A 20,470-nucleotide genomic window follows, 5' to 3' on the forward strand; every position below is an offset into this window, starting at 1 on the left:
AACATTTTCCAAATATAACTTGTGAGACAGAGAATGCCCTGAAGGTCATAACAGAGCTTACCCTAAAGTGAAACAAGGCTGGGCCTTCCTGTAAGCTGACTTTCTGGGAGCCATATGTTTGAGTGGGATATATATATATAAGCACTATAAATAAAAACAAAAAAATCTAAAGAAATAAACCAAAGGGAAAGCAGGTGCTCCATAGAGGATTTGAGCAGCTAAAGAGAAAGCTTGCTCCCTGCAGGTTATATCATCTCCTCTTTTGTGGCATAATAGACACAGAGGGTGGCAGAAAGGTGTGTGGTATTGAGGTCTTTCAGTGTAAATGCTAAGGATATGGGAGCCAATGTAGAGGTAAAAGCATTGCTGATGTGATGCCGAATGAAGAAAGATACAGCTTCACTGGAGTCCGTGGCCAAATAGCTCTTGCTCAAATAAATAAAAAAGTTGCCTAGCTGAACCAATTTCATTTCTCCAGCCTGCCTTCACGGGTTTTTCATAAGACAAATTTGTCAGTGAAGCTAGTTATTAGCTTTTATTAACTTTTCAAGGATTCTCCGGCTTGATTTCATAACAACAGCAAACTGATCCTGTGCTGAAAACCATGAATGTGCTTGTCTCGTCTGTACTCATTGACTGGGGGTTAAGAAGAGCATGTTTTGTGTCAAGGATGGCTTGCATTCTGTTGAAATGATTAACTGTACATAGAAGGACAGCTGAATGTAGATTTTATATATATATATTAAAAAGTTGGTGTACTTGATGCATTTTTCCTGACATAATACATGATTTAACTCTGTGAGGTATTTTATGTTACTATAGGGATTAAGAACATAATTTGAAGCTTGTGTCCGGGGCTTTTTTCCCGGCTGGAAACAAGGCCATCTTACCCATAGGCGCTAGGGGTGTGGGGTGCCAGGCTCAAAGGGGAGCTAGGCCAAGAATCCAGGGCCCAAGAGTTGAGTCCAGGGAAGAGCCTGCCTGTCAGTTGGAGTGCCGCAGTGGGCTCTTCTGCTGTGGGCAACTCTACGCCGTGATATTGGGGGCGACCAAGCCAGTGAGGCAATGAGGCGGCCGACCAGCTTCGCCCTCCTGCACATCTCGGACTGGGCAACCTGGGGGGTGTGTGTGCCGGGCGGATCTTTGCACCCCGGCGCCACATATGCTTAAGACAGCCCTGGCTGGAACTTGCCAAGAAATCAGTTCTGGCACTTCTCAGGAGGGCACCATTGCCATTCTAAGAGAATGAAGGAGGCGTTCATGGTAAGTCCCGGCACCTTTTTTCCCTAGAAAAATAGCGCTGTTTATATCTGATTGCCAGATTCTGCATTTTAACCCTTAGATACCCTGTTCCAACCAAACCTATATGCATTTATAGCAATCTCAAAAGATCAGTACTGCACCCTTGTCTGAACCAAAGTGGATCCCCTGAACAGAAAAGGACGTAACGATCCATTGTAGAAAACATTCCATGTAGTGATCAAGTCTACACATCAAGCTTCCCCTTGATGAACTGGGGACCGTGTGTGTGCAGGGTCAATCAAATGGCTAACAGGGTCAGCTCTGACATTATATCAGCCACCTGTTTGCAGGGTGGCAAGAGCGTTTCAAATTCCCCTGCTTGCAAGACTGAATTGATGTAGATTGGTAATTCCTCAACACAGCAGGATATGCATATGAGCCTACTGCTGACTGTGCAGAGATTTGGGAATGGTACCAGACTATCCACTTTGTATTTCGCTATGCTTTAAATAGTCTAAATCATGCTAAATTACAACATCCACACAACAAAGGGTGTGATTCCAGCCCATTTTTTTAAAAAAGTATGTTTTGATGAAAAACTTTTTTCACATCTTTTTTCACAGATGAGTATTGCTATGCCATTTAAAACTTGCTTTCCTCACGAACCCCACAAAGCTGCAGGATTTAAAGAACATTCATTTCACAGTGGACCCATTGAAGTGCTGACAAACAAACAAAAGGGAATTCATGTTTTGCATAAATTATTTTCATCAATAGCCCAGTGTGGGGTGCTTAGCAGAATAAGGTTTTTGCCAGTAGCACTGAGAAATGAGTTTTACAGAACAAGTTGCATTAAAAAGTCAAGGCAGAGGTTGACAGAACTCATTTCTTTAAATCCAGCAAATAAGTAGATTGGAATGAAAACAGTTTACGGATTCTTAACTCTAGGTTTATGACAAGCATATACCTTTTTTTCTATATTATTTACTCTCTTAGCAATATTGCTGTCATAAAGGGAACGCTTCATCAGCTCAGCTCAGTACACTTCTCTTTACCCAAACCCACATATTCCCAAAGGAATCCTGTGAAGATTTACTTCCTTAGCTTACAAAGCACCAAGAGAAGGCAGGAACACTACGTATACTGAGGGGTTATTTGCTTTCTTGATGTTTCTTCCTAGCTCCACAATCTTGAAGGCAATATCCTAAAGAAGGATATTATCTCCACAATCCCAAATGCAAGGGATTGACACCTGGAAGTATGCAGGGTACAGGAAACCTTAATTTCTATTCATTGTTGAAGTAATGGGGGGGGGATTACAGTGTAGTCCTAACATGAGAAGTGCTATTGACTTATTGCTCCTAGGTAAGTGCGTTTAGGATTGTGGTCTTGGTTGGTGACATTTAAGGATGTTACCAAGGCTTTCTGGCCAAGATACATGTCCGTTGTGAGCGTTCCTTGTCCTTCCAGAATGCTTTGATGTAGGAACCAAACACATTCCTGATAAATGCTTCCCTTCTGCAGTTCTGTATAGTTGAAGTGCTCTTCACAAGATACAGAAAGACGAACCCAAACTTAGCTGTCTATGAACAGAAGGTCTTATTCAATCGTTGGAAACCATTTGATGGAACAACACTGGTCATGGGTAGATCTCCCTGCAGCTGCCTATACTGTTCCAGAAGATCCCCAAACCCTCAAGAGTCGATTTCTGGAGAGTGCAAGGTGCTGCAGAGATATTGGTGTCCCACACAGATGTGTACCTGGGTGGTTGGCGGAACCCTGGGTGGGCGCAAAAATCATCTATCAGACTATGACGTATATGCGTGTGGCGATGCAACACCATTGTCATGGCAAGATCAAATGTGGAAGAAGTGTATTGTCCTTCGTGCACCACAGCACAAAGGTGTGTGAATTTATTTATTTTTTTGAGTGGGCTCCTGGGGTGCTTTCTAGGGAGATGTAGGACAAGTGCTTCCTTTCATGGGAGAATCCAGGATAATTCTACTCTCTGCTTATACCATTTGTCTGAACTGGTATGTGCTAGGTCTGATTAACCCTCAAAAGTGCTATTGGACCTGTGAAAGGAAGTCCTTTGCATGCCTCAAACATATTTTCTTCATTTGCATAGGAATGCCATTTCTAACCATCTTAATGCTACTTAATTATGTAAGGCTGCACTCCAAAGTGTACACACACGTAGAGAGAGAGAGAGATCCACAAGGCATTAAGTTGAGAAGTACAGTCCCTGGAAATTAGTGTCAAGTCTCTGTCTTGTTTTTGAAACTTACAGTCATTGGTAGGCATTAGCTTCAGTAAATTACTTACATTCAGCTCCCTAGCAATTCAGTGTGCATGTCACCAGACCTTTCTTTTTAGAAAGAAGCAAGAACCAAATTATGGCTCTGTGTGTATGCAGCTTCACTGTCAGCAAGATTTTTCTTAAAATTGCCACGTCCACCAATGCTCAAAATGAATTAATTTGTGCTCTGTGATTCTGCTTCTCAGCAATTTCATAATAATGTGTCAGTCACAAAAAGTCTATGAACCAAGGCTGCAGGAAAGAAATGCCACCATTTACAGTTTCTTTAACCTCTCCACCTATTATCATGATAGCTTTCCAGTGAGGGTTTCAGCCTGACAATGCACGGGGAAAATATTCCAATTTGACACTGCATGTCAGTGTAGGAAAAGACAAATGTTAATTTAAGTACTGCTGAACCGATCTCCAAGAAAACAAATAAATCACAAAGTAGCAGAAACAAAATCTGCTTATGAATTGAATCCGAAACTGTCACAACACACACTTCCTAAAAGCAAGAACACCTGGAAGAAGCATAATAACTTTGCTGGAAGGAGCTGGTATTAGTCAGCATCTCAATTCATAAAATTCAGTCAAGCAACTCCTCCATTCACCTGCATGGCTTTTCAGACACTTTCTAAAAAGATAAAACTTGTTACAGCTGAACAACCCATTTCTTAAATATATTAACCCATTATGAAACTGAGTCACAGAATATGATAGAAGGGGGTGAAACACACAGTTATTTGCAAATTTACTTTATTTAACAAAAACATAACATTGGTCACCTCATGCTCGTATTTTAAATCTCAGGACATAATCACTCTAGTGACTCTAGGAAAATGAAGATTATGAAGGAAAACAGGCTGTGTTCCTTTATTAATACACTACATTCCTGAATTGCCCTCATTCAGATTGACTTAGCGCTGTGGTTATGTCACATGAGGGCAATGCTTTTGGCTCACACTCTAGGAAATCCTAAGTAAAAATAGCAGCTGTCATTGGCAGCCATCAAGATCCCAGAGGAACTCCATTGTTGTGGCCACCAGAACTATGAAACACACCAGTATATTGCTAATATTCCTCGATGCCTACAGCTCTTCAAAGTAGATTTCAAGGCGACATTTTTCCACCTTCGCCGCATCAAGCAGTTGGTCCCTTACCTTTCCCACCCCGACCTGGCCACAGTGATCCATGCGACGGTCATCTCCAGGCTTGACTACTGTAATTCGCTCTACGCAGGGCTGCCCTTGAAGCTGCCCCAGAAACTCCAGAGGGTGCAGAATGCTGCAGCGAGGCTCCTCACGGGGTCTCTGCCATGGGAGCATATTCACCCAGTGCTTTTCAAACTGCACTGGCTCCCGGTAGAGTACAGGGTCAGATTTAAGGTGCTGCTTTTGACTTTTAAAGCCCTTCACGGCCTAGGACCCTCATACCTACGGGACCGCCTCTCCTGGTATGCCCCACGGAGAGCCTCAAGGTCCATAAATAGCAACACCCTAGTGCTCCCAGGCCCTAAGGAAGTTAGATTGGCTTCAACCAGAGCCAGGGCCTTTTCAACTCTGGCTCTGCCTGGTGGAACGCTCTGCCTCATGAGACCATTGCCCTGCAGGATCTGATTTCTTTCCGCAGGGCCTGTAAGACAGAGTTGTTCCGCCTGGCCTCTGGCTTGGAGCCAATTTGATTCCCTCCCTCTCTTTCTTTTTTCCTTTCCTTCTCCTCCTGCAATGAGGCTACATTTTAATATTTTAATATTTTAATGTTTCAATATTTTAATGTTGTATTTTAATCTTGTTTTTAAGTTGTAACCATTCAACTTGTTTTTATTATTGCTTGTAAGCCACTCTGAGCCCGACCTTGGCTGGGGAGGGCGGGGTATAAATAAAAATTATTATTATTATTATTATTATTATTATTATTATTATTATTATTATTAATAGTTTAGGGCTAAAATAAGGAGTAACTATCCCAGATGAATGAATATTAATAATACCTTTAAACTAGCTTTGTAATCTGATCGAACTGCCTTGTACAAAAAAATTAGGACCCATCACAGGTGTCTCAGAATCTAAAAAGAAATAAAAACCCAAACAAACAAAAACCTTACACAAAAGGCTTTAATTTTAAGTTTACAGTGGCATATAGAAGACCCTCCAAGTGTCCCTATTTTCCAGGGACATTCCTGGATTTACAGAAGCTGTCCCGGTTTCTGATTGGATCCCAGAACTGTCCCACTCTTCCTTAGGATGTCACATCCCTTTTTCATCAGATAAATGTTGGAGGGCATGGAGTTATCTGATTCTGAGCCATCTGAAGTCAGCCTTGTATAGGGAATTTTTTTAATGTTTAATGTTCTATTGTGTTTTTATATATGCTGGAAGCTGCCCAGAGTGGATGGGGCAACCCAGTCAGATGGGTAGTAAAAAGTAGTAGTAGTAGTACAGTAGTACCTTGGGTTACACATGCTTCAGGTTACATACGCTTCAGGTTACAGACTCCGCTAATCCAGAAATAGTACCTCGGGTTAAGAACTTTGCTTCAGGATGAGAACAGAAATCGTGTGGCAGCAGCAGGAGGCCCCATTAGCTAAAGTGGTGCTTCAGGTTAAGAACAGTTTCAGGTTAAGAACGGACCTCTGGGACAAATTAAGTACTTAACCCAAGGTACCACTGTAGTAGTAAACAGGATGTCCTTGTTTTCATCAGAGATTCATCATCATCATCATCATCATCTCCTTCATGGATCACTGCCTTGTCATGGCAAAGGGGCTTGAATAACTCAGAGAAGCTATGAGCTATGCCGTGCAGGGCCACCCAAGATGGACAGGTCATAGTGGAGAGTTTTGACCAAACATGATCCACCTGGAGCAGGAACCGGCAAGCCACTCCAGTATCCCTGCCAAGAAAACTTCATGGACAAAGACTACAGGCATATAAAAGTTATGATGCTGGAAGATGAGCCCCTCAGGTCATGAGGAGTCAGACACAACTAAACGACTAAACAACAACAACAACAACAATTTATTTATACCCCACCCATCTGGCTGGGTTTCCCCAGCTACTCTGGGCGGCTTCCAACTGAATATTAAAAACACAAACAGAGAAATGTTGGAAGGTATGATATAGCAATAAGCAAAGCTTGCTTCCCCCCTCTCCCATTATAGGCTTTACATGGATGCTTACAGTTCCCTTAATTGCCTGCTTGCCTTGATTTTTTTATCACTACTGCTGCCATTTATATTCTCCTTGCCTCCAGAAGCCCTCTCAAAGGTTCCTGGATGATGCAGTTGCTTGGTGGGGTCAGATCTGCTACATTTCTTGTAACATGCAGGGAATAAAAAATGATGACATGCTCATTACGTTTTCATGAAGTTTCTTCTCTCCTATTCACACTAAGCTGTGGCTTTGAAGAGCTAGTTGAATAAGTCAAGTTGTTTGATGCCCCCTGCAAAGTGTGTGACAAGCCTAGTTTCCTTTCAGGTAAAACCCAGTTGGCTTTACACTGGAAAAATCAAGGGAAAGTAAGGGATTCAAATCTAAGACACACACACACACACACACACACACAGTACTTCAGGCAAGCTTGCTCTGGATTCCTTTTAAGATTTAGTTGATCACTAAACTAACATATATGTTACCAGTTTTTTTTTCTAAAAAAATGTTTAGGGGTACTCTCATTTTCCTACTCATATTGAAATACTGCTCCTCAATGAGGCCAAACTTAGATTCACAAAATGCTTAGGGGTATGTGTACCCCTGCGTACCCCGAGAAAAAACAGCACTGTATGTTACTGTGATTAATAAAACAGGAGCCTTTTAAAAAAATGTTTCGGCTTCTGTCTTCGGACTCAGCTATACAGCTGTAAATAAAACATTTTGAGTGTGTTGTAAAGTGCAATATACAGTTGTGACGCTACATGGTGACTGTGAGCTATAGCAAATTCAATGCATTTTTCAAAACAATTTTAAAAAAAAGCATTTTCACAGTGTTTTTAACATTTGTGAAGATTCCACCTTCCTCAGCTGCTTTTGGAAACCGTATTATTTCACTTTTATCACAGCACTGATGAAGGCAGAAGCCAAAATGTTTTGCCACATAATCAAAAGGAATCTCTCTTTTGTTAATGACGTGTGTGTGTGTGTGTGTGTGTGTGTGTCTGTCTGTCTCACAAATATATCTTCACCACTGCGTTCTCAGTTTAAAGTATCAGAATATGGTCGCCACATTCTCCACAGCAAAAGTAAGTTAGCATGATGGATAGCCATAACTCTGCACTTCAGTGTGGCAGAATAAAATATAAAGGTTTGAATAGACAGTCCCTCTCTATCCAACCCAATTGGGTGGCACATTTAGACCTTAAAAATTTTATTGTCCCCTCACAAAGTATTAATGACATGATTTTTTTTTTTTAGATCAGCTGAATAGACTTGTATTGCTGTAAGATTTCCCTGTTTCATTGTGTGGTTAGGCAGGCTAGCTTAATTTTATACAAGTCCTGATTTGTTTTACTGCCACCTCTTGCCACAGGGCAGATTCAAGCCTGCTGTGATGTTTTGAGGGCCAGAATTGTTCTTTCCATACACTTTGTTCACACTTGCCTTGGCCCTTGTTAATCATGAAATATTTTATCTTTGCTTTGCTTTTGTCCCCTTTTGTTTCTTTGAGGGTGACATGTTAAACATTTTGTTATTGTTAGGTGCTAGAGCTACTGCTCCTCATCTCAGTTTTCCTGGAAGTTGAATGACTAATGAGCCTCTCCACCCCCATCTTTCATCCCAGACAGTGGGGTCCAGCTCCAAGGGCTTTCTGGCAGTTCCCTCACTGTAATCAATACAGGAAGTCAGTAAGGGTTGTTTACCCTTACTGACTTCCTGCAAAGCGGGCAGGAGTCCAATATAGTCCTTTGCCAATGCCTAAGCCAATACAGCTCACATTTCTGTAATCATGGTATTGGTGGGTAGGTTAGGCATTGGAATAATGTGTTGTGGTGTGTCAAAGGGCTAGGTGTGGCCATCGCCATCGCCTTCAATTTTTTGGGTATTCCGTTAAAGGAATCTGGCGGTCGTGTATTCTGTCCGATGCCTGTGTGGTGGGAGGCCATGGCACGACCCTCGGTGACATCAGGGGAGAGCTTATAGTTGGATTAGCATCAACAGGTTCCACCTACTGGTGAATAAAGCCCCCTGTTTTAGACTCACCCCTCTCTGACGGGGTGGAGTCAGCTGACGTAATCCAATGCCTAAGCCAATACCTTTTCACTTGCTGTAATCAATAAAGTTGTGGCCTTTTCTTGCCCATTAACCTTATATCACGTGTCCTTGTGTATTCATTTCACTTTGCGGGGATCGGGTCCTCGAACCACAATGGCATTGTGAGCATACAATTTAAGGGTTATAAACCTGGATGCAAGGCTGAAAGCTTTCACAGCCAAATCTATCTTCCACCTTCACAATGCTATTCTGAAGATCACACAGTTTACTTTGCAAAATTGCTAAGATTAGCAGGATTTTGTAGAATTTATTCTGTTGAAACCGAAAGTTGCAAGAATGGGCATGGGCCAGACTATTTATATTACTGCTTTGTTCGCTGGGCATGTGCCAGACTATTTATATTACTGCTTTGTTGGTACGTCTTTCTGAGTCACTGACACATCTTCCCCAAATGCTCTAGTTTTGTTTCATTGTCACAGATAGGCTATTCTGCATTTTCTTTATCTCTGGGGCTCTCCTCTGTTGTTACTCATGGTTGAAACAATAAAGATTGATCCACTGTGTTGGGGACTACAGTGGTACCTCGGGTTAAGTACTTAATTCATTCCGGAGGTCCGTACTTAACCTGAAACTGTTCTTAACCTGAAGCACCACTTTAGCTAATGGGGCCTCCTGCTGCTGCCGTGCCGCCGGAGCACGATTTCTGTTCTCATCCTGAAGCAAAGTTCTTAACCTGAAGCACTATTTCTGGGTTAGCGGAGTCTGTAACCTGAAGTGTATGTAACCTGAAGCGTATGTAACCCGAGGTACCACTGCATTGTTCTTAAGAATGCAAGACTCGCAACTAGTGTATATATTCAGCCATGTTTTTGGACAGCATAGTAAAATATTAAGGAACAGCAAGAATAATTATCTTACCATGCACAAATCAAAATAAATCGCTAGAACAAAAGTCTATATCTGGCTATGCAGACTCAGTAGTTCTACATATTGGAAAGCTAAAACAAAACAGAGAAGTGAACATTCATAAAAGATATGTATAATTTAGCTGTTGGAGAAGAGTGCAAGGTCCCTTGATCTTTGAAAATCAGATTAATATTAATCTAATAAACTTTATACTCAGTCTTCTGAAGAGCATGCAAAACCCCTAAGAAATTATTTTTACACAATGGATTCCTATTGATATAAAAACAGGAGATGATTTAACATTTTTATAGCACCCTAGCTTCTCACAAAATACTGCCATAAACAAAAGGCTTTGCAATGCACCACTGAATGGTATTAATTTCTACAACTTTCATTATTAAAGCACTGCAGAAATTAATATAGATTTAGCACACAGTGGAGCTAAATAAATATTATCCATTGGGCCCAAAGAAGGAACATGGGCAAAAGAGAAAATATGCTTGCTGTTTACTTTGCAACATTTCCTACTGCCAAAGAGACAGGTCATTTAGCAAACTGGGTATTGGCTAATCTCTACAATAGTGGAAATGCCTATAATTAAATCACTGCCTTGGACTACACAGAAAAGGCGAGGTATGAATACATGAACAAGCAAGCAGTTGCAGTCAGCAGGATTGTACAGGTGGGGTGGTGTTATTCACCTGCTTCCTAAAGCTGAGCATCGCTGATGGATACGGAAAGGGTGAGAGATGTAGAAGCAGCACAGCAGCTCAGCACTGTGCAGGTACAGTGGCAGAACCAATCTGATGCTCCTATGCTACCTGAACCATGCCAATGTGCAACCAATTGAGCAATGCCATGATGCCCTGGCAACCATTACAGTAAGCAAGCAATGCTTGAAGCAAAAATATTGCAAGGAAGACTCCTAGGTTGTTATGTTGTTGGTGTCATTGCGAATGATGTCAAAGAAACATCTTGCATCGAAGAGGGCCTTCAGGGTAAGTGTATGTAGAACAGGTTTGCTTCAATTATCCACATTTACTTTTAGCATTTATCAGTACACCAAGAATCATTCTACATGGTTTTTAGCCCTATTTGGCTATTCATTCCCCTCTCTTGGGACATCACTGGCAAGCCCTGCCTACTCCAGGCCTCTGACCTTTCTTCTCTCTACGGGTTGAAGGGCATTCTTCTGAAGAGGGCAGTCTCCTCTACTCATAGCTGCTACCCACACGCACAAGTTACAATTAAGTAGAAACCATGTTCTAAATTTTAGAGGGATCCTCCATGAATGTAGAATGGGGCTCCCCACTTCAGAGAAAAAGCTTTTCATCTCCCCCCCCCCCACTCCTGCTTTCTTTCACCCAAATGGTCACCACACTGGAGAAATGGAACACCTGAGCAGGGCTTAGCCCAGCACTTATCTTGGGTAAGAGTCACCAGGCAACACTGTCCATCTTCTAAATAGCTTTTCCATGAGTTCTAGATTATCAAGGATTTTTTTTTTTTAAAGTTCATTGTATGATAATAATACACATTTCTAGTTTGTTTTACAGTGACATGCTCATGTGAATTATAACCACATGAAAGTGGGAGCAGTATAAATGATGACTCCACACACACACACATTTTCTACAACCATAACTCTTGTGTTTCACCACCCAGTACAATGTAGGTTCCTGCTTTCTCAGTTAAGCTATGAACAGCAAAACAAAATAAAAACATGTGCATGTAATATAACCAGCCTGCCAGACCCTTTTTTAAAAAAAATGCAGTGACCAACATATGTATCAAGTTGAACTTGAGTGCTATATCCTTTCGGTGCTATAGCAGCAATCAATAAAATTGGTGTGTAAACTAAACAGTAATAGCAATGGGCAAAGGTGTTTATTGAACATTATTGTGCGAACACTTCATTGATGAATTTACTCTGAGTTAATGCAAGCCACTGCAGTCTTAATAGTTGAACCATTTATGGAATGGCAGCATGCCAGTGAACTTTCAGCGGCACGTCTGTCGTTCCTTCTCACCTTGCAGAATGCATATACTAATCATTATGAGTGGGGTTTTTCCCCTGCCTTCCTCTTTTCCAATTAGAAAATGTCCCCCAACAATGTCAGTTTCTATCTCCTTTATGCATACTGTACTTTTCTGTGTATAAGACAAGGTTTTTTTTTATTAAAAATTATGTTAAAAAAATATTTATACACTGATAGTGAATAGGAGGAAAGTGGGATTGGTTGCTGCCAAACACTATTGGGTGTGTTATGGTGGCCGCAGCAAGGACTGGTGTTGATTGACTGTTGTTGTGGCAATTGGGCAGGAGATTGGTGGCTTCTGCCGGTGAGGGGGCAGGTGATAGGTGGCTTTTGTGACACGTGCAAGAGGCAGCGTAGATCAGACAGGTGAGTGATTTTGGCAAACCCCCTCAAGAAAGCTCAACTACTATGGGTAATCTCCCCCGATTTTCTTAATTTTGAGTCCCCCCAAACAGTCCCCCATCTTATACATGGGGGAATGTTATACATGGAAAAATATGGTATATTATTGTTAAATAAAGTCACAGAAAGAGTGCTGACAGATCAGCCCAAAAGGCCCATAATATTTCTCATGTTCTTCCTTGAGTACTTCCTTGAGTACTTTGTTATTTTAACAAAGAAAGATAAAAATGAATAGTAGATGCAATGACATTTGCAATACAGTCTCACCAGAAGTGTTGAGATTTTGGATGTTATGTACTTCATACATTTCCTCCAACATTTATAAGGCATCACAGAGATTGGTACTGTGGTACATATCTTATTTTATCATGTGCTCTCCCTCCCGTGAGACCGAGGGACAGATTTTCCTAGGACAGGCAACTGAGCTGATTGCTGACTGAAATCTAACACTCAATCACACTGGTTCTTTGAATTTGACTTTGAATGTATATGGAAGAATTTCACGAGTCTTCATCCAAATAGCCAGAATCACATACAGACCACCATGTTGCAAAGGTTTAAGGTAAAGGTAAAGGTACCCCTGCCCGTATGGGCCAGTCTTGCCAGACTCGAGGGTTGTGCGCTCATCTCACTCTATAGGCCGAGAGCCAGCACTGTCCGCAGATACTTCCGGGTCACGTGGCCAGCGTGACAAGCTGCATCTGGCGAGCCAGCGCAGCACACGGAACGCCGTTTACCTTCCCGCTGGTAAGCAGTCCCTATTTATCTACTTGCACCCAGGGGTGCTTTCGAACTGCTAGGTTGGCAGGCGCTGGGACCGAACGACGGGAGCGCACCCCGCCACGGGGATTCGAACCGCCGACCATGTGATCGGCAAGTCCTAGGTGCTGAGGTTTTACCCACAGCGCCACCCGCGTCCCTTTGCAAAGGTTTAGCTGTCACTTATTTGGGAGATAGGAAAGTCTCAGATATTACAAATGAAATATATCCATTCATAAAAAAAGAAAAGAATGGGAAACACCAGCAGTTATACATAGCTTTTTATTTGCCCCTCAACTAATTGTTTGGCCAGAGTTAAAATCTTGCTCAAATTATCTGAGATTTCTGTAGGGTAACCATCCAATTCATTAAAAAGGAAATGAAAAATGTAACAGGAATATGATAACACAATGTCAGAAAGTCTAAGCAACGTGATAGGAAACAGTCTATAGCAAATAGATGTCTCGTGGGGGGACTAGGCAAGGTGTTTTATTTTCTCTTTATTTTCTCCTTTTTACCCAGGTGAATAACATGTCTTCTTTCTGATATGTACTTTGAAGAACTAGGTTAACTGTTTTCCCTCCCATTTGCTGATACTGAATATAGTTTGCATCTAAAATGAAATGGGCAACCAATTATGAACTACCAAAGCAAGACATCACTCAGCTATCTATAAATATACATTAAGTTTTAGAAACCTACAGCCTTTTATGTAATTTAACGTACCCTGGAAAATTACATCATAGGCCATACACAGGTTCTGAAAGCGTGATTGCAATCTTATATTCCTGTCAAATTCAGAGGTGGAATGATGGATGTGAATTAAGCCTTTATAGTTTGCTAGCGCAGTAGGTAGTAAATTAGCAGGTGCAGAAGAAGTGCTAATGCTCTGTGAATTAAGCATCAATTTACTGCTTCTTTTCTCTTTACCCTGCACATTGAATGCATTTTGATCTGAACAGATGACTAGTCTCTAAGCAAGAACTACAGATTACACTACGAGGAACAATAAATTATACCACTCTGTTACTGTTGTTATTAGCGTTACCTCCATCTGGTTTCAGACATGTTTGAGTGGAAGAACCAATGTAAAATGTTCATTCTTTGGTGTGCACGCCTTATCTTCAAAGTAAGGAAAAGAAAAACCATCCTCAATGTTTTTAGCCATAGAATATTCCACGCTAGTTGAAATATTTTTAAATTGGAGGCTTTCACTAAATGCATTACTTCAAATATATAAATGCAGCACTGGTGATTCATGGACGGACAGAAATGTTCATTAATTTCAAAACTTAGTTGAATGCCACCCTATGAAATTATTCCTTAGCATACAAGATTTTCAAGGTTTAACCAATACATAGGTATTTTCCAGAAAAAGAAAATGCCAGGAAATGGAGAACCCATAAGGTGTAAGGAGTTTTTTAAAAAGTCAATTTCAACCCAATGCACTAGTCAATCAAAGATATTGTTTAACCACTTTGTCGGCTGGTGGATAATGAGACTTGATTTCTAAACTAAAGAATTCAAAATTCAGGTACATTGGCTAAGTTGTTCCAATCAAAAGCCTGAAACTGTTAAGAGATTTAAGATGCTGAGCCTTTAAGGTAATTTTCGTACCAGTACTGCCTTTTCCCACCATGAAAGACATTCAGCAATGAACTGTTATGTCCCTTGTTGAAAATGCATTAGATTGGGCAAAATTACTCCCTTCCCTAACTCAGTGCTCCATGAAATTGTTGCAGCTTCAGGAGGGAATGAAGCATTTGGAACTTGGGACAAAAGCTCTAAATAACATTCAAAGTATCCTGTAAAAATACATTTTGAAATAGTTCATAAAAAAATGAAGGCTATATATGTGAATAATCAATATTGGTGGATAAAAATGTAAATACGCCTTCTAGGTCAGGCCATGGAGTTCTTGGAAACTAATACAAATTCTCTATCATGCTGTAATTACCATATTTTTTGCTCTATAAGACTCACTTTTTCCCTCCTAAAAAGTAAGGGGAAATGTGTGTGCGTCTTATGGAGCGAATGCAGGCTGCGCAGCTATCCCAGAAGCCAGAACAGCAAGAGGGATCGCTGCTTTCACTGTGCAGCGATCCCTCTTGCTGTTCTGGCTTCTGGGATTCGGAATATTTTTTTTCTTGTTTTCCTCCCCCAAAAACTAGGTAGTTCTTGTGGTCCGGTGCGTCTTATAAAGCGAAAAATACGGTATATGGCAGCTCTTCCCATTAAATTATATAAAAGCACAAGAGACATAAACATACACACTATATACACACATACACACACATACACACAATCAAAACATAAAGAATTACATTTACCACTATGCACAGCATTCAGTAAAAGTGAGTAATATAACTATGGTTTGTTTGGGAGACATAGTTGCTATTCTGACTTACCGTTTTCTACGTTCAAGGCTATGCAACAAGCCAAAAAATAAATTGAGGCTTTCATATAAAATTTTGGGGGCAAATAATTATATACCCTCAATCTTCCAAGAACAAATAATGCTTTTATGGTATCAGTAATTTGTGAAAGACAGAACATTGACAAATAAAAGAAACATGACTCTGCTTTACTTCTAAGAAATAGTGATTTATATGCACACTAATATTTGTAACCAAACAGCTGCTTCACTTCGGCATCAACCTAAATTACCTTTCTGGAATATAACACAGCAATTTGTGGTAAAGAGATTAAAATTAGATTTGCCACTTAAAAAGTGGTTAGCCAGAATAATTTCTGCTCCTTTTCACACAGTAAATTCCAGAGTACACATTCTTTACACTCAAAGGTTCCACTGATTCATAAATCCGCTCCACTTCCCAGTGGGGAGGAGATGTGGTGGACCGCGTGGCCATCCACTCCCCCATTGCCCGGGGGATCCCGGCCACGTCAGAGCCTGGCCGGCCAATCCGCTGGCCGAGGGTGTGTGGCCGGGGCAGTTTAAACGGAGGAGGACTTCCTTCCCAGAGGACTTCCTTTTTGGCTCGCTTCCTCAATCACCTGCCCTCCCTCCCTCCCTATTCGCAGGTTAGGCACTGGCCTTGCTATGGACTTTGGTTGGTCGCCTTGGTTGTCCGTGGGGCCTGGTAGGAATTTTTCCACTTGGCAAATTGGCTCTGGCCACTTGGTTTTCGCCTACCTCGTAGCAATCGTCACAACTTTGTTAGGGTTGCGGTTAGGCATTGTTTGACCTTGTGTGGGGGAGGGGAGGTGTGGCCATCACCTGCCCCTCCATGCTTAAGGGAATTCCTGTTAAAGGAATCGGGGGATGTTGATCTTGTCCAATGCCTGGTTGGGGGCTAGGGCCTTGACACGACCCCGATGGGAACACCAGGGGGAGCTTGAGTTGGTTTGCATCAACAGGGCTCCCCCTACCGGTGGTTTACCCTTACCAGACTTCCTGTGCAGCGGGCAGGAGACAGATATAGTCGGGTCTAATCAATGCCTAAGGGAATACCGCTCACATTCTGTAATTCAATAAAGTTGTGGCCAAATTTGCCCAATAACATAAACTTAATATCTGTGTCCTGGTGTGAGTTATTTCCCAACGAGGGGGTGGCTGAGGGGTCTCAACACGCAATGTACTTTTTTATAGCTATGTCACCCCCCCCTTAATTTCATGGGCCCGTTTTCAGTGAAATGGGATAACATTTTCTCATTTGCCAGTTAGGGGGTAACTTTTGGTGGAAGGAGAGAGACTCTCAGGCCTAATGGTCACAATTTTAGATTTCCCAGGATACCCCTCAGAAGAAGGGATTCTGGGAAATCAAAAATAGCAGCTGCTTTTGTAACTGATCTTGGAGGAGCTCTGAATTGTTCTCCACCCCACAAAGAGAAACATGGCTAGAATCCCTGAAAATGAAAAAGAAGAAGTGAAGCAGTTTCACCAAACCATCCACACCAAATCTCACCCCAAATTCAAACTGAAGTTTTGACCTTTCGTAAGTTTGGCTCAGCATTACTTTAAACAACACACAGCTGCTGGTAACTATTCATGAATTTGCCTCGGCCCATTTCAAAACCGTTAAATCCCGTGGTCATCAACACACCATGTAGCAACGAAGTCCGTAAGTAGAGTTTGTCTCGTGGTGATCAAATCCATAGGCTTACCATTAGTTCTAGCATCATAGGAGAGGAAGAAATAATGTTTCTGCATCCACTTTGATGGCACTGTGCACAATTTTTTTATATTAACCTTTTCTTTTTTTTTAGTATAAACTTCTGAATAAACATACATAGGACTGACTGGCCTACATACTAAAGAAGTGAAACAGCTAACATCTTTGTTGACTGTAGTGTGATACTGCTAATTGTTAAAACAGTCCTGACAACTCATTCCCTATTTGTATTTGTTCTGCTTGTTTTCGCCTGCCCTGTTCCAAGATGAAATGACCTATTTTTGATGCCTCCTCTGCACTTCAACCTCCCACACCAACAGTTTGAATGTTCGTTAAAGACCTGACATCTAGAAGCACGTTTGAAAAGGGGCGGGGGATGGACAAGCAACTAGTTTATAAATAAATGTGAGAAACATTGAACTACCTCTTTTCAAATGATGCTCTAAAGCTACAGCCCCCTCATTCCTGAATGCTGCAGCACAAAAAACATAGGACCAGTGCCATCAATATGCTTTGGCATCACTTTAATATCACAGAGATAATCACTATCACAACTGTTGGAAAATGTATGTGAAGTAAGCAAGTGTATTATCAAAACAATTTATTGGAATGAAAATAGAACTGAGGTGAGATAGGTATTAGAAACACTGTCTTTCGCTCCTGTTTTCAGTGGGTTCAGTGTGGATTCAGTATTCAGCTGAATACTGAACAACTGCACACAACAAGTTTAATTTTAGGCATGTGATATCATTTACTATATTCAGAACACTATGTGAATTATGTTAACCATTCATGCTTCAGCCCAAATGAGTGGTGTACTCCAGAATTGTTCCTCAAAAAGCACTGGTGTGTGTGTGTGTGTGTGTGTGTGTGTACTTAGATGTATGTGTGAACAAACTGATGAGTTTTAAATAGGGATGTCAGCAACAATGGATCAGGAACAGTTTTCAAAGAGTAGAAAGGTCAGCACAAGGGCAGAAACCTGGTATATGAGAAAACTGGTCCTATTAGCTAGACGTTATTATTTGGTGAGATACTCTTAAAGTTCGCTAGACGTGCTGCTATCTAAATTGCAGTGGTTGTCACAAAACGAGAAGTATCATTAAATGCAAAGAAACACTCTCTGGTAGAGTCAGTTCTCTCTTTCATTCCCTCTCATCAAAATGAGAAGCACATTTCTACTCCACAAATCCTTAAAGTGTAATTATATATTAAGAGGTTATGATGACTCACAGAAAAATAATTCTGGATCCTTCCATTAGAGGGCAGTATCCTACCACATCATCATTCTGAACACATTTCTAAAGGTGTTTGTTTCATTCCTTGCTGTAACTTAACATACCCCCCCCCTCAGGTAATTCACCATAAAGTATTTCTAGAATAGCATTAACAATATTTAGTTGACCAATGCATATGTATTCCTGATGGAACTGATACAGGCATTATTATCATCATGACAGCAATGACTACAACTTCAAAATAAACAACTTCAAACAATTTATGAATACAAAATTTCGAATGGCTAAATTTTGAAGGCTTCTATAAATATGAAATGAGACCACTGTATTGACTTACCATATTGATGGTGCTTCAGTGCCACTGATCTCTAAGAAATCGTAGCCTTCTTCTAGTTGGAAATCCGTAAAAACCAAAGCAATGGTATCTCCTGGCTCAGCTAGAATGGTCCATGTGCAATCAGCATTGTTATCATACTCAGAAGGAAAGTGAGGACTTGAAATAATTCCACTTGTCCCACGAAGAGTTCCTCCACAAGCACCTTCAGCTGATTATAAAAAACAAATGCAATAGAATTGGTCACACTGATATATTAACCATGTTAACAGCACCATGAAGGGGGTATATACAGAGATGAAGAAACACTATACATTTTATTATTTCTAAGAAGCATCAAGTGACCCCTGACATCTCCAGTTAAAAAAATAACAAGCAGTACATGTTAGAAAAGATCTCTGCATGAGATGCCCTGTTTGAGCGTTCATCCTGATTTATTTGCACAAAGCTTTTGCAGAGGTTATATGATCTCTGCTGTTTATTAAGCATTCATCCTGATCTGTCAATCAAGAACATTCAGCCAAAACACATATAATAATAACAACAATAACAAGCACCACCACTGCTCTCACTTAATGTATGAGCTGAACAGTATAACACAACTCAATGGCCAATGACAATGGCACTAAACACTATTTATAGACTAATACAAATGATCAGAAATTACAACCAAAGTCTCTAGATCTTCTTCACCAGTTGTGGTAGAATAATTCAAAAAGTTTGATATATACATAATCAGTCAACAAATATCGCCGGAACAAAGTTTCCCGATAACCAATCTGTTTCGTTCAATATGTAGTCATCAGTGACTACAGTATCATATGAGCACTGATCCAGAGCATATTTTCTACAGTGTTTATATTTGCTTACATGTAAGATTGGCTTGTTAAGAAATTGAACTGCATCCTTCTCATATTAATTCTTACAAGCCTGGCTGATGAAGCATTGAACGTAATAGATTGGTTATCCGAAAACTCTGTTCCGGCAATATTTGGTGACTGATTATGTATATATCGAACTTTTGAATTATTCTACTGTGACTGGAAATCAGCCCTGAGTGCTCACTGGAAGGACAGATCCTGAAGCTGAGGCTCCAATACTTTGGCCACCTCATGAGAAGAGAAGACTCCCTGGAAAAGACCCTGATGTTGGGAAATATGGGCCTTGGCACAAGGAGAAGGGGACGACAGAGGACAAGATGGCTGGACAGTGTTCTCGAAACTACTATTATGAGTTTGACTAAATTGCGGGAGGCAGTGGAAGACAGGAGTGCCTGGTGTGCTCTGGTCCATGCGGTCATGAAGAGTCGGACATGACTAAACAACTAAACAACAACAACAACTGTGACTGGTGAAGAAGATTTAGAGACTTTGGTTGTAATTTCTCATCATTTGTATTAGTCTATAAATAAATTAGTCTATAAATGCTATATTGTTCAGCTTGTCTTTATTGCAACACAGGGGTTTGTTTATGGCTCACTCAATGTATGGCAGCTTCACGTGTTCATATATGTTTTTGAGAAACAAATATGCATTCTCTGTGTGCATAATTTCATTGTGTTCATGTTTATATCACGGCATTGCACAGTATGCAGAACTTGGATTAAAGGTCAGCATGTTATTACTTCTCTGCTATTAACTATTAAGTCATGCATGGAGAATTTCCAGTTGCAACACAGCACAAAAGTATATGCCATGCAACAAAATATTTTTCACAAATAGACTGGAAGAATTATCACGGTGAATCATGCACAGCATTTTACAGGAAGCATTTTAAGGGAACAATTGTTACATTAGCGCTTGTATTATTAGTATAAAAACTTATGTAATTGCAAAGGAAGCCTTCTCTGCAGTTCAGCGGCATGAAAATTAAAAGCTCATTAAGCTGCCTACAAAAATGGTAGCTGAA

The 20,470-nt window shown here is 40.8% G+C and overlaps 1 protein-coding gene across 2 annotated transcripts in view; it reads right to left on the reverse strand.

Annotated features, from left to right (window-relative positions):
• The window catches only part of CSMD1 (CUB and Sushi multiple domains 1), a 920,428-nt gene that overhangs the window by 437,656 nt on the left and 462,302 nt on the right, over positions 1-20,470 (reverse strand). For both annotated transcript variants that reach the window (XM_083431289.1, XM_083431288.1), the window contains exon 5: positions 18,566-18,773. In XM_083431289.1, coding sequence (XP_083287415.1) covers positions 18,566-18,773 — 208 coding nt within the window. The remainder of the gene's footprint in view (positions 1-18,565; positions 18,774-20,470) is intronic.

Source organism: Podarcis tiliguerta, assembly GCF_965153285.1.
Source record: "Podarcis tiliguerta genome assembly, chromosome: 3".
In the NCBI taxonomy this organism is placed as follows: domain Eukaryota; kingdom Metazoa; phylum Chordata; class Lepidosauria; order Squamata; family Lacertidae; genus Podarcis; species Podarcis tiliguerta.